General features: G+C 44.5%; 1 protein-coding gene across 1 annotated transcript in view; it reads left to right on the top strand.

The window, feature by feature from the left end:
- The window catches only part of palld (palladin, cytoskeletal associated protein), a 76,409-nt gene that overhangs the window by 31,470 nt on the left and 27,487 nt on the right, over positions 1-17,452 (top strand). Inside the window, exons 3-7 of the mRNA XM_048595022.1 lie at positions 692-830; positions 4,718-4,819; positions 7,532-7,750; positions 9,198-9,347; positions 14,843-14,937. Of these exons, the coding sequence (XP_048450979.1) occupies positions 692-830; positions 4,718-4,819; positions 7,532-7,750; positions 9,198-9,347; positions 14,843-14,937 (705 nt within the window). The remainder of the gene's footprint in view (positions 1-691; positions 831-4,717; positions 4,820-7,531; positions 7,751-9,197; positions 9,348-14,842; positions 14,938-17,452) is intronic.

Below are 17,452 nucleotides of genomic sequence, written 5' to 3'. Positions count from 1 at the left end.
TGCTCCTATGATGCTGCTTGGCCTGCTGTGTTCATCCAGCTCTGCACCTTGTTGTCTCGGATTCTCCAGCATCTGCAGTTCCTACTATCTCATATCAACTCAGCCACTTGATGAGATAGGAGTTGTTTTTGATATTTTGAGACCCAGCCAAGCATTCATAATGGGCTCAGTGATATTGACAACCTTCAGGAAATGTTAACACCAGAGCCAATAGAAACAGCATGAACAGATGGCTAGTTTTTTTTTCTAAGCTATACCAGATGGCCGGTCAATCAGCATACTCCAGCAGGAGGTAGCTGCTTTTTCCACTCAAACTGAAAACTGCAAATCCTCTTTCCCACTTTCATAGGGCTAAGAGTTTAAATTCCTTCAGACGATGGCCCATAATTGGAACTTATCTACCCTTCACAAATATTCTTTGTGCATTTGTGGCTCACACACTACAAGTTAAGCACTTGGAACAGTGAAATGAGCTCTGTTTGAACTCAGCAATAATTTCCAATGGCCCTACTGATTCCTAGCCTACTCCCTTCCCCCTGATGACAAGACTGGGATCTGTCAGATTCCTCCATTTATAAAGGCCTCTGAAGTTAGGCCCAACTCCCTGAAGTTCCAGGCTAAAGTGTCAAAGAAAGGAAGTTGAGATTGTCCATCTCCTCTGATGAAAATGGAACCTTTCTGTGTCCTGCAGAACCCCGCAGAGTCTAAAGAAAAATAACCGGACCCCTCGCCTGGCAACAGATGAGGAAATTCAGGGAACAAAGGACGCGGTCATTCAGGATCTGGAAAGGAAGCTCCGTTTTAAGGATGACCGTTTGAGCAATGGCCAGGTAGGACCATGGATTAAGAACAAAATGCTGAACTTTCCAAACGGTATTCCACGTTAGTGTCAGTTCAACAGCTTCACCTTCAATCTCCAAACCTCAAGGGATTGCAGTGTTGAGTAGGCACCATGGCATTATATAAAATAGGACCAGCAGTAGACCGTTCGGCCCCTCCAGCCTACCCTGCCTTTCAAAAAGATCATATTTCAAATTCCACTTTACCATCTATCCCCTCAATAACCCTTGACCCCTCCCCAACACCTAACAAGAAACTTTTTACCCCTGCTTTAAAAATACTCAGTGACCCCACCTTGCACTACTTTCTGAGGTAGAACGTTCCCAAGTCACACGTTGCTGAGAGAGGATTCTACTCCTCAGGCACCTTGGATTAAAATACATTTCATTTAGCCTTGCTAAACTCGCTTAGAATCTGTTTGTTCTGAATTCCACCTTCCCACCTATCCTCAATACTGCTCAATTCCACTGCCTAACAAGAATTTATCCATCTCTTTCCTAAAACCATGCAGAAGCCCTTCAGCCCAACCAGTCTATACTGCCAGAAATGTACCATTATATCCACAAGCCCCACTTTCCCGCACTAGGCCCATGGCCTTGAATGCTATGGCACCTCATGTGCTCATCCAAGTACTTTTTGAAAGTTGTGAGGTTTCCCACCGCAACTACTATCCCGGGCAGCACATTCCAGATTTCCACCAGCCTCTGGATGTAAAACCCTTTCCTCAAATCCCGTCAAAACCTGCTGCCTTTCACTTTAAAATGAAGCCCCTTCATTCCTGACCCTTCGACTAAGGGGAACCCTGTTGTCAATCCAGCCTGTCCATACCCCTCATAACCTGACATGCCTGAGGCAATTCTCCAGAACTGTGCTGTTTTGGAATCAATGCAGTTAAATAGCCCAAAAGCCTTCTTTATTCTGGCCTAACTTGTGACCCGTTGTAAGAAAAACAGAAAGTGCTAGAGAAACTCAGCAGGTCTGGCAGCATCAGTGGACAGAGAAGCAAAGTCAATGTTTTGTGTCTAGTATGTCCTTTCAACAGAACTCCAGCTGAAGAAGGACCATATCAGACTCGAAACTTTAACTGTCTCTCATCCACAGATGCTGTCAGACCCTGCTGTGTTTCTCCAGCAGTTTCTGTTTTTGTTTCGGATTTCCAGCCCCAACAACTCTTTGTTTTATTTTTGTGAACGCATTGTTTCTGGAATCATTTTTGACTACTCACTGGTGGAAACACAACATTTTTATTTGTGAAAAGCCATGAGCCACTCCATTTTTTAAAATTTCCTTATGTTCTCTTCAATACAAAACGCATCTCCACCTCCACATCTGAAAGGCCGAGCTGGCTTGGCCACGTAAATAAAGAGATTTGGGATCAGCTCAGTGCCAGCTCCAAGACTGCCCCTCAAGACTGCTGTGCCATTCTGTAACATAATGGCTGACCTGTTTGTTCTGAATTCCAGCTTTCCACCTATCCCCAATTATGCTGGATTCCCCTGCTTAACAGGAATTTATCCATCTCTGTCCTAAAAATATTCAATTATGCTTTCTAAAGCTAGAAAGTTCTAAAGTCACAAAACTCTCTGAGAGAAAAAGAATCCTTATCTTACCCTGAAAAAATTAACTCTAATTTTGAAGCAACAGCCTTCTGCAGTTGATGGCCCAATGGCGTTATTAATTTGAGGTGCAGCTAATATTCTGGGGGTCCAAGTTCAAATCCCACCACATAGAATTTAAACGGAAAAGTCTGGATTTATGAATTTAATGGTGAGCGTGAAACCGTTGTATTTGTTGGGAAAAATCCATCTGGCTTACTAATGTCCTTTAGGGAAGGAATTTTGTCATCCTTACCTGGTGTGGCCTGTAGTGGTTGACTGTCAACTGCCCTCTGGGCAGTAAATGCATGCCCCATCCATGAATGAAAATTTAAAGAGAAAGGTTCTGGACTCAACTCACATCCTTTCCTTGTCCAGGCCATTCAGCATCTTATACCTTGAATCCCTACAGCATGGAAGGAGGCTATACAGTCAAAATTAACCCTCTACAGAGAATTGCACTCAGTCCCACCCCACCACCTTATAACACTGCATTCCCCAAAGCTAATCCTCCTAATCTACACAGCCCTGGATCCTATGGGCAATCCACCTAACCTGCACTTTGGGAGGAAGCCAGAGCACCCAGAAGAAACCCACACAGACACTGGGAGAACATGCAAACTCTGCACAGACAGTCACCTGAGGTTGGAATTGAACCCAGGTCTCTAGCACTGTGAGGTAGCAGTGCTAACCACTGAGCCACCACGTCACCTCTATGCACTTCCATCAACTCACCCCTCACTCTTCTAAATTCCAGTGGAAACGAGCCCAGCCCTACCTGCCAATCCTTTCATCATAGACAGCCTGCTCATCCCATGTTTCAATTTAGTAAACCTCTCTGAAGGCCAGAACTCATTCCACTCTGGGACTGAAAATTCACTCAGAGCTTTGAATAAATCTAACTACAGAGGGGAACAACTCTTCCCCTCACAGAACTGCGAAAAGCCAGACACAACTCATATTATGTTAGTCGATAAAATGTGGTTGCTATTGTCCTACCAGACCACAGGGCTGCTCAGTCATTAGAGAGAGATAACCGGTAGTGGTTTAACCTGAGGGTCACCACCCATCAGTCAAGGGGAGAGGTTGAGAAGGAGAGTCCTTCCTGGTGACCTCAGCCAGTACAGGGATCAAACTCACGCCGTTAGCGTTACTCTGCATCATAAGCCAACTGCCCAGTTAACTAACTCCTATTGGTAGATAATGGGACTCTTAAACCCAGTGTTTTTTGAGTCCTACAATAGGTAACCTTTTTCTTTGAGTATTTTATTCAAATACGTTTTTTACTGACTTCTGCTAAAAAGAAATGTAGTTGATGCAGAAGCTCAAAAAGGCAGCTCATCACCACTTTTTCCAGGGCAATTTGGGATGTGTGATAAATGGTGACCCAGCCAACATCCCGCGAACAATTTTTTAAAAATCTCCACAGTCTCTGATGTTCCTTGGAAATTAAGAATTTCATTTACTTTTCAATGTGACATAGAAACTAGGAGCAGGAGCAGGCCATTTCGAATCTGCTCCACCCTTCAACATGATTGTGGTTGATCATTCCAACTCAGTACCCTGCCCCGTTTTCTCCCCATACCCTTTGATCCCTTCGGCTCTAAGAACTGTATTCACGTCTTTCTTGAAAAGCGTCAATGTTTTGGCTTCAACAGTTTCCCGTGGCAGATAATTCCACAGGTTCACCACTCTCTGAGTGAAGAAATTTCTCCTCATCTCAGTCCGGAATTGTTTACCCCATTTCCTTGAACTCTTACCCCTGGTTCTGGACATTTCGGTCATCAGGAATATCCCTCCTGAGTTTACCCTGTCTAGTCCTGTTAGAACTTTATGGGTTTCTATGAGATCCCTCGCCATTCTTCCTAAAGGACAGTTGAATAAGTTAGATACTGAGTTTGTCAATGTTGAAAAGGAATGTAAAAATCTAAATCAATTCAAAAAAAATTTCCCATCCATCGATAACCGACCCAAGTGTCCACTGAAAGAGAATTAGTTGCAGTTCCGTGGGAGCTTGCTACGCACAAAGTGGTTGCCATATTTCCTGCATTATAGCAGTGATGTCCTTCAGAAGATATGCCACAAAGCAGCTCTAGGGGGTCCCAGGGGTTTGTGGGAGCAACTATACAGAAGCAATCCCATCTTTCCCCGTCTTTGTGCTTTTGCAGCCATTTCCTAATCTGGAAACATTCTGGTATTTGCTCACTTGCTGACCGTGCAAGATCTGTGACTGACAGATGTGACTGATTTATCCTTTCTTTCCTTCATTCCCACCGCCGCAGAGATTAACCTATGAGGAAAAGATGGCCCGCAGGCTCCTGGGAGCGGACAATGCCGCCACTGTATTCAATTTTCAGGAAACGGAGGACGACCCTGTGGTCCAGGTAGTTACCCTTTTGTGGAGAGCAACACAATTCTCTCTCTTGAATTCTGTTTCGCTTAAGAAAGCGTCTCTAATGAGGGAGCAAAACTGATTCGATCATGTGCTTCAGAAACCCCTGAAACAGTCAGCGAAGTTTAACCATGTAGTTTTGCATCCCAACATTTCCCAATGTCAATACCAAGAAGGTAGGTCTGCAGCAGAACAAGAAATACATTCTTTAGGGGAAATCATTTATATCTCAATTAGAATTAAGATATCAGATTCTTTCCTGTTCTGCTGTTGTTTTATTTTAGTGGAATAGGGCAGAGAGGTGGGGGAAGCACAATCGAACAGCAGGAATGAATTGCCTCACATTAGCTGGAACATTTTACCAATTTTTTTTTAATTTGGGAATTGGACTGGGCTGTTTTCACTTAAACATGGAGTGGAGTTAACAAAACAGTTTCAGATCCCCAGCATCAGCAGTACTTGGCTTTTATTCTGAATGAGGAACTATGTAAAAGGTTTTTGACACTGATCAAGCTAATGTGTTCGCCAGGTTAAGCTCTTTCCATTCCAAAATGCAGTATTTTATTTAATTTGTTTCTCCTTTCGTTTACTTGAATGGCTCAGCAACTTTTCTCAGGAGGAATTGATGTGAAATATCTGTGGTGTTAAAGTAAATTGTTTGTACTTCAGGCTGAACCATGAACTGCGAAGTTGGTGGTCTGCAGCACACTCCTGCTTTTTTAAAATCAAATTACCATGTAATGAAAACAGAAAGTGCTGGTGAAACTCAGCAGGTCTCTGTGGAGAGAGAAACAGATTCAACGTCAATTGATTTTAATTCAGAAAAGGCCAATTAGCTCGAAATATTGACTGTTTCTCTCTCTCCTTTGACATTTTTGTTTGTAATTATTTTATTTCATGTCTCCAGTAACCATAGTAATTGCTTTCTTATTGCTGTGACATCCTGCAGTATCTGTACTTTTGATTTACAAGCTGTACATACATACATTTGTGAATGAATTATTGCCTTAGTTATTCACTCATAGGTTGGGGGCATTGCTGGCCCATTCCTAGTTGCCCTCAATTTGATTTAATTTGATTTATTATTGTCACAAGTACAGAGATACAGTGAAAAGTATTGTTTCGCGTGCTATCCATGCAAATCATAACCTTACATAAGTAATGAACAGAATGCAGAATATAGTGTTACAACTACAGAGAAGGTGCAGAGAAAGATCAACTCTAATATATGAGAGGTCCAATCATAAGCCTGATAACAGCGGGGAAGAAGCTGGTTTTGAATCTGTTGGTTCGTGTTTTCAAACTTGTGTATCTTCGGCCTGATGGAAAAGGGTGGGAGAGAGTGTAACTGGGGTGGGAGGGGTCTTCAATGTTGGCTACTTGGCCAAAGCAACAGGAAGTTTAGATGGAGTCAATGAAAGGAAGGCTGGTTTTCATGACAGAATGGGCTACCTTCACAACTCTCTGTAATTTCTAGTAGTCTTGGGCAGAGCAGTTGTCATGCCAAGTTGCAATGCATCCAGATAGAATGCTTTCTATTGCGCATGTATAAAAATTACTAAGAGTCCTTGTGAACATGCAGAATTTCCTTAGCCTCCTGAGGAAGTAAAGGCGATGGTGTGCTTTCTTGACAGTAGGTGTTAATGTGGATAGACCAGGACAGATTGTTGGTGATATTTATTCCCAGGAACTTGAAGCTCTCGACCACCTCCACCTCAGCACTATTGATACAGACAGAGGTGTGTCCTCCACTCTGATTCCTGTAGTTGATGACTAGCTCCTGTTGTTGTATTTACACCGTGCCGTTTAGCTGTCTATTTCCTGTATTCTGTCTTGTCATTATTTCAGATCCGAACCACTACAGTGGAGTCATCAGCAAAATTGTACATGGAGTTAGAGCTGGACTTAGCCACAAAGTCGTGAGTGTATAAGGAGTATAGTAAGGGGCAGAGTATGCAGCTTTGCAGGGTACCCAGTGGTGAGAAGGTGGTGGTGAGTCGCCTTCTTGAAACACTGCAGTCCATGTGTTGTAGGTTCACCCTCAATCACATTAGGGAGGAAATTCCAGGATTTTGACCCAGTGACAGTGAAGGAATGGTGATGTAGTTCCAAGTCAGGATGGCGAGTGGCTTGGAGGAGAGCTTGAAGGTGGTGGTGTTCCCATGTATCTGCCACCCTTGTCCTTCTAGATGATTGTGGATTTGGAAGGTGCTGTTGAGATCTGTAGTGAATTTCTGCAGTGCATCTTGTAAGTAGTACACACCACTGCTACTGAGCATCATCGGTGATAGGAATGGATGCTTGTGGATGTTGTGCCAATCAAGTGGGCTGGTTTGTCCTGTATTGTGTCAAGCTTCTTAAGTGTTGTTGGAGCTGCACTCATCCAGGCAAGTGGATTGACCTCAATTATATCCTTCTCATTCACACTCGACCCACTGTCTGGACTAAAAGGTTTTTTTTTCCCTGAACTTCCTACTCTAAGTGTTATCATGATCTTAAGGCTCCTTCTTTTGAATTCTCTCAAATCCTTCATATGTAATTTATTGAGAAAGTTTCAAAAGGTCTTCCCATCAGCTTTGTCTCTTCTCTGGAGAAGTCACACGGTGTAGGAAGCTGGAACAATGTCAGTCTGAGATGCTCACTGGATCTCTGTACTCGGCCTCCACCTTTCACAATGCTGACAGTTTGATTCTTTCTTCCTAAGGAATACAAGGTGTCCAGCTTTGAACAAAGGTTGATCAACGAGATTGAGTTTCGCCTGGAGCGGTCACCAGTGGACGAATCTGACGATGAGGTCCAGCACGATGAGCTGCCTGATCATGGCACTGCCCCACTCTTCGAGAGGAAGCTGAAACATGTCAAGCTGTTCGAGGGGACACCAGTAACGTTTACTTGCAAAGTAGTCGGAGATCCCCTGCCAAAGGTACGGGCTGCAAAAGCGGAACCTTGCAGCGGTCAAGGAGACCATTTAGCCCATTGTGCCTCTGCAGGGTCTTTGATAGGGTCCTGAGTTCTGAAGAAGTGTCACTGAAGCCAAAACATTTTGATAGAGTTGTCGGATTAATTCAGTTCTCCCTCCATAACTCTATAAATTCTCCTTTTGTAGAATGCAGAAACATAGAAGATAGGAGCAGGAGTAGGCTATTCAGCCCCTTGAACCTTCACCACCATTCAGTAGGATCATGGCTGTTCACCAAGCTAAATACCCTAATCCCGCAAACCCGCCCCCCCCACCCCCCATAAACCTTGATGGCTTTAGCCACAAGAGCCATATCCACCTCCTTCTTGAAATGACAATGTTTTGGTCTCAACCACTTTCTTTCATTGTGAATTGCACAGGTTCACTCGCTGAATGAAGAAATTTTCAACTATGCAGAAATATAGAAGCATAGAAAATTGGTGCAAACATAGGCTATTCAGCTCATTGAGCCTGCTCCACTATTCAACGTAATCATGGCTGATCCTCTATCACAACAGCATATTGCAACCCTCTTAAAGGGTTTAGCCTCTAGAAACCTTCCTGTTTCCTGAATATATTCAGTGACTTTGCATCCACAGTGTTTTGTGGTAGAGACTTCCACAGACTCACTTCACTAAGTGAAGACATTTTTTGGCTTCCCACTCCAAAATGACCTACCACATACCCTAAGACCTTGACCCCTTGTGATGGTATCCTGCCAACCCAGAGCAAGGAAACATCATTCCTGCATGCAATTTGGCTGGCCCTTTCAGAATTTTATGCATTTCAATGCAATTTGTAACAATCTTTATAGCACCAGGAGAGGGGTGCAACTCCAGCCTCAGGTGACTGTCTGTGTGGAGTTTGCACATTCTTCCTGTGTCTCCGTGGGTTTCCTCTGGGTGTTCCGGTTTCCTCCCACAGTCCAAAGATGTACAGGTTAGGAGGATTGGCCATGCTAAATTGCCTCAGGATGTGTAGGCTAGGTGGGTTAACTATGGGAGATGCAAAGATATGAGGATAGGGTAGGGGGCTGCAATCTGGGTGGAATGCTCTTCGAAGAGTCAGTGCAGACTCGATGGGCCAAATGGTGTCCTTCTGCGCTGTAGGGATTCTATGATTCCCTAATCGCCTCGGAAATGGTGGTGAACTACATCATTGAACTGCCACAGCTCATGTGGGTTTGATGAATTGTTTTGTTTGATTGCTGTCTTTACAATCGAATTGTTTATTAGTGGGGAGTTTGTGTGTGCAGCAATCTGGTGTGGTCATTCTGATCCTGGAGAAAACACAAACCCACCTCCACCCCTTCTGTCTGCATGGATTACACAGACAGAGGGAACTGTGCTTGGCCTCCCAGCCCTGGTTAATTACTCCTCTTTCTTCCACACAACGCCCCATCCACCGACAGGTCTACTGGTTCAAAGACGGCAAACAAATTTCCAAGCGCAGTGAGCATTACCAGATTGGTCGAGAGGCTGATGGAATTTGTACCCTCCATACTGACGCTGCCACACTGGATGATGATGGGAATTATACTATCATGGTGGCCAACCCACTGGTAAGTGGAACCATTTTACAGTTTGTCCGTGGGTGATTGGAGGGAAAATATATGAGCTGCCTGCACATGGTGCGTGTATCAAAATTGGGGTTGTGAGAATGTGACTAGATGTCAGAGCCAATGAATTAGTCAATGATTTTTTTTTTCAATTTCTTGCCACCATCCATTGGCAGTTGACATCTCAAGGTCACTTCCTGCGACTCTCAGACTTGTGAGATGTTAGGGTTTCAATCTGTCCCTGAAAAGAGTGACATGTTGCTGAAGCTTTTCGCATTGCAATCATCAGAACCACGTCCAAGAATGACAAATTTCAAACAATCACAACAATTTACAATATAAGAGAAAATGGTATTGATCGGTTGACAAGTCAATTCTAATTGGACGATGTATTGTCAACTAATCAGATTTGATTTGCCAGACAATCAGTACCCTTTTCCTACCGTGGCATAAATTGTGATTGTTAGAAATTTGGCATTTTTGCAATTGTCTGGATGAGTGCCGGATGACAGTCTTCAGTATCATGTACCTATTTCTCTGTTTTCGCTTGGGATCTGGGCATCGCTAGCTGGCCAGCATTTCTTGCCCAATCCTAGTTGTCCTTGAGGAGGAGGTGGTGAGCTACAGTCCACGTGCTGTAGGTAGACCTTGGGGAGAAAATTCCAGGATTTTGATCCAGTGACACGGAAAGAACAGTGATATATTTCCACGTCAGGATGGTGAGTGGCTTGGAGGGGAACTTGATGATGCTGGTGTTTCCATGTATCTGCTGCCCTTGTCCTTCTAGATGGAAGTAGTTGTGAGTTTGGAAGGATTTTTGTTGAATTTTTGCAGTGCACCGTGTTAATAGTACACCCTGCTGCTAACTGAGCATTGGTGGTAGAGGGAGTGAATGCTTGTGGATGTGGTGCTAATCAAGTGAGATGCTTTGTCCTGGATGGTGTTGAGCTTTTTGAGTGTTGTTGGAGCTGCATTCAGTCAGGCAAGTGGGGAGTATTCCATCACACTCCTGACTTGTGCCTTGTAAATAGTAGACAATATTCAAGCAATATTCAAGTTACGTGCTGCTAAGGGACAGTTTTTATCCTTTTTCTTAGGTTTTGCCTTCCTTTCCCTTCTACCCTATTGTGTTCAGGTCAATTCTCATGAATTGAGCATTGAATCATTTAAGTGAACTCAATGGTCAATTTGGGCAACAAATTTTTTTCCTCAATGCATTTTCAAAATCTGTAAGAAGAAACTGTGGGTAAAAATGCTTCTGCAGCGAATTCTCCATGTTGAGGTTTCCTATTAATATGATGAAAAGGACAAGACAGAAAAATCTGTTCAGTTCAAAACCAAGGGAAATGGTCTGTTTACATAGTTCTGGTGAGTATGTGGTTATGTTTTATGAATCCACTCAAGTTCCTGTTTGGTCTACAAAATCTAATGCAGAATGAGTGAAGAGCTCCAGTCCAACAAAATTGTCCTGAAGAAAAATACAAAACCAAAAAGAAATGCCTTTGAGGTCTGGATAATCAATCAGTCAAACATGTTAAGGCCCAACAAAGTCTGACTCATGGACAGAATGAGGAATTTGAGCCAAAAGCTGTCTACAACCAGATTCCTTGTAATGGCACAGATTTCCTTATGGCCCTTAGGTTATCCTGCAAGCACCTCCATTCCCCCACCAGCATCCCCATGCCAAATTCATAAAACCATTCAGTCCACAAAAACGCCATTTGGTCCTTCGTGCCTGTGCCAGCTCTTAGAAGGAGCTATCCATTTAGTGTCACATCCTTCCCTTATCCCCACATCCAATTCATCCTGATCTGCAGCCAACGTAAGTGTGATATTAAGAACAAGGAATCCTGGGGAGAGGGGGAAAACACAGAGTAGCATGTCTCTCACACTGAACATTATACATTATTCTGTCATTCAGTGAGAAACTGTTTCCATTTTTAATATGTGCAACTAATAGGAAAGACTGCCGAGTTCAATAATCACAGAACCATCGAGTCATACAGTACGGAAACAGGCCCTTCGGCCCAACGTGTCCATTCAGACCAGGTTTGCTAAACTCAACTCATCAAATTTGGCCGCATTTGGCCCATATCCCTCTAAACCTTTCCTATCCATGTACCTGTCCAAGCTAGAGAAGGTTCAGAAGAGATTTACCAGAATGATGCCAGGTATGGAAGGTTTAGGTTATAAGAAAAGGCTGGATAGGCTGGGACATTTTTCACTGGAGCATAGGCGGTTGAGAGATGACCTTATAGAGGTTTATAAAATGATGAGGAATATAGTTAGGGTTAATGGTAGGTGCCTTTTTCCTAGGGTGTGGGATTTCAAGACCAGGGGGCATGTTTTAAAGTGAGAGGAGAGAAATTTTAAAAAAGACATGAGGAGCAAATTTTTTTACACAGAGAGTGGTTCCCGTGTGGAATCAATTTACTGAGAATCAAAATTTAAAAGACAATTAGAAAAGTACATGAATGGGAAAGACTTGGAGGGATTATGGGCCAGGAGCAGGCAGGTGGGACTAGTTTAATTTGGGACTATGTTCGGCATGGACTGGTTGGACAAAAGGGTCTGTTTCCGTTCTCTATGACTCTATAACTCCGGCAGTTCATTCCTTACAACCATCACTTTCTGTGTGAAAAAGTTGCCCCCCCAGGTGTCTTTTAAATCTTTCCCTTCTCACCTTAAGCCTATGCCCTCTAGTTTTGGGCTCCTCGAGCCTGGGGAAAAGACCTGGGCTATTCACCTTATCTATGCCCCCTCATGATTTTATAAAGCCCAATAAGGTCACCCCCTCAGCCTCCACGCTCCAGGAAAGAAGTCCCAGCCTGTCCGGCCTCTCCTTATAACTCAAATCCTCCGGGCTCAGTAACATCCTTGTCAATCTTTTTTGCACCTTTTCCAGTTTAAATACATCCGTCCCATAGCAGGGTGACCAGAACTGCATGCAGTACTCCAAATGTGGCCTTACCAATGTCTTGTACAGCCGTAACATGATGTCCCAACTGCATACTCAAAGCTCTGACCAAACACCTTCTTCATCAACCTGTCTACCTGTGAAAGCACTGCCAAGGAGCTATGTACCTGCACCCCAATGTGTTTGACAACTCTCCCCAGGGCCCTACCATTAACTGTGTGAGTCCTCCCATCCCTGAACAACATTAAAGCAATTCAGAGCTTCAAGTTGCTATCCATTCTATAGGGAAGCATGGATATCGTGTGACGTTAAATGAGTTTTTAATTGGGCTGATTGCAGGCATATTTCTGGATGGGCCCAACTGTAGCCTTGCCAGTTGTAGCCCAGACTCGCCTCCAAGCCAGAAAGGTCCTGGTTCAAGTCCCACTCCAGAAACACTCCAGCACAAAAGTCAAGGCCAACTCTCCTGGGGCAGCACTGTCACCTTCTGCATGCCAGTACAGAATAAGGGTCCACCTTGCCCTCTCTGGTGAGCTTTGAAGATTCTGTGGTGCTATTCTGAAGCAGAGAACCTCGGTTCGAACTTAATCAATGCCCGATTTTCTGGTTGTCATCACCTTTCCATTCATGTGAGTGACATGTGCTTGTGAAGCAATACCATGATCCAATTACAAATTTGTAGAAAGCATGAGTTACCCACTCGGTGACAACACAGTATGGAGCTGGAAGAACACAGCAGGCCAGGCAGCGTCAGGGGGGCAGGAAAGTTAACGTTTCTAGTCGGGACCCTTCTTCAGAAGAACGGTTCCAACCCAAAACGTCAACTTTCCTGTTCCTCTGATGCTGCCTGTCCTGCTGTGTTCCTCCAGCTCCACACTGTGTTGTCTCAGACTCCAGCATCTGCAGTTCTTGCTATCTCTGAGTTACCCACTTGGTCCTTTGTTTCCAGACTGGCTGCAATCTAATCCCACATTCCAGCTCTTTGCCTGGTGCTCTGTAACAGCATGGTGGTTCAGTGGTTAGCACTGCTGCCTTACAGCACCAGGGATCTGGGTTTGATTCCACCCTCGGGCAACTGTCCGTGTGGAGTTTGCACATTCGCCCTGTGTCTGCGTGGGTTTTCTTCCAGGTGCTGTGGTTTCCTCTCACAGTCCAAAGATGTGTAAATTATGTGGATTGGCCATGTTAAATTGTCCATAGTATCCAGGGATGTGCAGGATAGGTGGATTAGCCATGGGAACTGCAGGGTTACAGGGATTGGGTGGGATACTCTTTGGAAGGCTGGTGTGGATGTGATGGGCTGGATGGCCTGTTTCCACACAGGAAGGATTCTATGATTCTATGTAGCTGAGCATTTATTGAGCATCATGAATCATTAGAAAGACATTGCACTTCTTGTTGTTTAGACCTTCTTCATAGCTTCTGGGATTCTCAAAGTACTTTACTGCCAATCAAGGTATTTTTCAAGTGATTGATTTAATGTCACATGTACCGAAATACAGTGAAAAGTTTTGTTTATGAGCGATACAGGGAAATGACAGCAAGCAAAGGATGTACAGAGCAAAAAGATTTAGAGGCATACAGGTTACATTGCAGGTTATATTATTTGATGCTAGAGGGCCGGGCAGAAGCTGTTCCTGAACCTGCTCGTGCATGTGTTCAGGCTTCTGTATCTTCTGCCTGACGGAAGAGGTTGTAGGAGGTCACTACCAGGGTGTGATGGGTCTTTGATGATGTTGGCTGTCTTTCCGTGGCAGCGAGCCATGTAAATGGAGTCCATGGATGGAAGGTTGGCTTCTGTGATGGTCTGGGCTGTGCTCACCACCTTCTGTAGTTTCTTACAGTCCTGGGCAGAGCAGTTGCCAGACCAGGCCGTTATGCACCTGGACAGTTTGCTTTCAGTGGTGTATCTGTAGAAGTTGGTGAGGGTCCTTATGGACATACCAAATTTCCTGAGCCGCCTGAGGAAGAAAGGACATTGTGTGCCTTCTTGACTTTTTTCTTTCTTTATTCATTCACGGGATGAGGGCATCGCTGGCAAAGCAGCATTTATTGCCCATCCCTAATTGCCCCGAGGGCAGTTAAGAGTCAACCACATTGCGGTGGGTCTGGAGTCACATGTAGGCCAGACCAGGTAAGGATGGCAGTTTCCCTCCCTAAAGGACATTAATGAACCAGGTGGGTTTTTCCTGACAATCGACAATGAATTCATGGTCATCATTAGATCCTTAATTCCAGATATTTATTGAATTAAAATTCCACCATCTGCCCTGGCAGGATTCGAACCTGTGTCCCCAGAATGTTATCTGGGTTTCTGGATTGACAGCCCAATGATAATACCACTGGGCCATCACCTCCCCCCGTGTATATGACTGTCCCAAATATGTGGGAAATCCAGGACGGGTTGTTGGTTATCATCACCCCGAGGAACTTGATGCTGTTCATTCTGAAAGTATAGCCACCAGTGGTGGGCAGGGGAATGTAGGAGATGCTAGGGGCCAGAATTGGAAGAGGGCAGAGTTCACTGCAGTTCACTGGTTCATTGGAGCTGCCATTGATTGTACCTTCTCTCTTTCCACAGGGTAGGACCAGCTGCACGAGCAGGTTAATGGTCCAAACTATAAGCCAGAGAGGACGCTCACCCCGGTCTCCAGCCAGACAGTCACCCGGGCGAAGGTAATGTCTGTTTGTTACACAGGAAGTGCTAAGTGTCTACCTCAATCTTAAGCATTTGCATGGAAGGTACAGCACAGAAGCAAGCCATTCAGCCCAAATTATCAACATTGGTGTTAGTCCCCACAGAAACCTCATCACATCACTCTTCCTCTCACCTTATCCACACAGTCTTCCATCCCGTCCTCCCTCATCCATTTTGCTAGCTTCACATTAATACACGTATACACTCACCTCAATGACCTCTTGTGGTTGAGAGTTTCACATTCTAACCAATCTCTTGGTAATAAAATGGAGACCTGAAGTATTATGTGCAGTTCTGATCTCCTCATCTGAGGAAGGATGTTCTAGCAATGGAGGGAGTGCAGCAGTCGTTTCCCAGACTGATTCATGGAATGGTAGGATTGATGTATGAAGAGAAACTGGATCGTTCAGGACTATATTCACTGGAGTTCAGAAGAATGAAGGATACCTTATAGAAACCTATAAATTTCGAGTAGGACTATTCGGGGTAAATGCAGGAATGTTCCTGACAGCTGGAGAGTTCAAAACTAGGGGTCACAGTCTAAGGATACAGTCTCAGGACTGAGATAAGAAGAAATTTCTTCATTCACAGAGTGGTAAGCCTGTGGAATTCTCTGACACAGGAAGCGGGTAAAGCCAAAATATTGAATGTTTTTAAGAAAAGGTTAGATATAGTTCTTAGGGTTAAATGGATCAAAGGGTGTGGGGAGAAAGTGGGAACAGGGGACTGAGTTGGATGATCAACCATGATCATATTGAATGGTGGAGCAGGCTTGAAGGGCTGATGGCCTGCTCCTGCACCGATATTTCTATGCTTTGTTTTGTTTCTGAGTTGCTGCTGAATTCCCTATTGGATTAATTCATGCCTATCCCATCTACATGGCACCTAGCTTATGGTCAGCCTCACAGCGAAAACATCTACTTATTCACTTCTGACTAAATCTTAAAAGAACAATGACAGGCTGCACAAACATACAAACAAGGAACAGAAGGAGACAATTCAGCTCCTTGAGTATGCTCTGACATTTTAATAAAATCATGGCCTGTCTCCTCTCCACATCCACGCTGCCAAGACCTCAATCTCAATCTCTCAATCTTTCATCAAGAAAAAAACGCAGAGCCAGTTGGGTCTTTTCTGGTCAATCTCAGCTCTGGTTAACATCCTCGTCAATCTCATTGTAAACTTTCCCCAGTCTTCCCTGTGGCCATTTTGCAAGACGGAGACGCAACCTGTGCACAGCGCTCTAACTGTGGCCCCACCAAAGTTCAGTGCAAGTTTGACATTTTATTTATGAGCAGCCAAACCTTTTGATATTAAACGAAGTAAAAACGGTCTGGGAGGAAAACAGAACAGAAAATAATAGCAGTTCTGGCAGCACCTGTGAAGAAAAAAATCAGAGTTAACGTTTCAGCTCCGGTGACCCTTCTGCAGAACTGAGTTTGTTGCTGATTTACAGCATCCGCAGTCCCTTCGGCTTTTATTTGGCACAGAAAATAAAGCCGTTTGTATTTCATTGTGACTCCAAGGGGAATGGGCCTGTGAGACTGCTGAGTTTGACCACCACAGGTAAAGGGCTTCCCTCACGCTGCCTCTCCCTCTGTCTCTCTCAGTCCACCCTCTCAGTTACTAAACACCCGGCCATATGTTCCTAAGGTAGAGAGGTTTAAGGATTAAACCTCTCCGATTATGGAGCTAACAGAAGTGGAAATGGACATCCGAAGAGTGGGTTTGTCTCTTTAGTTTCTCAGGATTTATTTTCTCGAGCTGGAGTTGTGAGATTGCCGTCAACGCTCAGGAGCAGAATACCCCAGAGTAACCCACAAAGCGATAATCCAGGTACCAAGCGAAGGGGGTTTGTAAACCAGATCTCAAAAACAACTTGCATTTATTAACTCCCCAGTTCTCGGCCCACGGGCAGGTCTGCTCCATCGCACCTTGGTCTCCACCAATATTTAGTGGGGGAAGGGTCTGGGAGACAGGTTCTGAAAACAGCCCAACGCCCCCAGCCGGAGCACAGATTGAACCCTGTGCTGTTGGCACCAAGCCAAGCCCACTCCAGCCTTCTGGCCAGCTGATCCACCCCCACCACGATGAGGCCGTGTTTCTGTAACGATGTACACTTTTACATGCACGTTGCGGCCTGGAGCTATGGATAGTGACGGGTAGAGGTTCCAATTTCTGTCCATCATACAACGGGCCAGAAATCTCTCCCATTCCTAGCGCCTGTCTCTCAGGAGTGCGTTGGAAAGATTCACGTCTTGATACTCCACCAGTTTGCCCATGTAATGAGTGCGTTTTCCTCAGCTTTGTGTTTAACATAGCTCCTTTCAATAGATTAAACATTGCAAGGTAGACCGTGGAAACGTACTCAAGTAGAATTTGATATCCAACCTCATAAGGAGACATTGAGACGGACGATCAAAAACTTTGTCAAGCTGTAGGTGGGCCTGAAGGTGGGTTTTACAGGAGGTGGAAAAAGAAGAGGGAGGAATT

This window comes from Rhincodon typus, chromosome 3 (genome assembly GCF_021869965.1).
Source record: "Rhincodon typus isolate 14 chromosome 3, sRhiTyp1.1, whole genome shotgun sequence".
Lineage (NCBI taxonomy): Eukaryota > Metazoa > Chordata > Chondrichthyes > Orectolobiformes > Rhincodontidae > Rhincodon > Rhincodon typus.
This window is presented reverse-complemented; position numbering and strand designations above follow the sequence as displayed.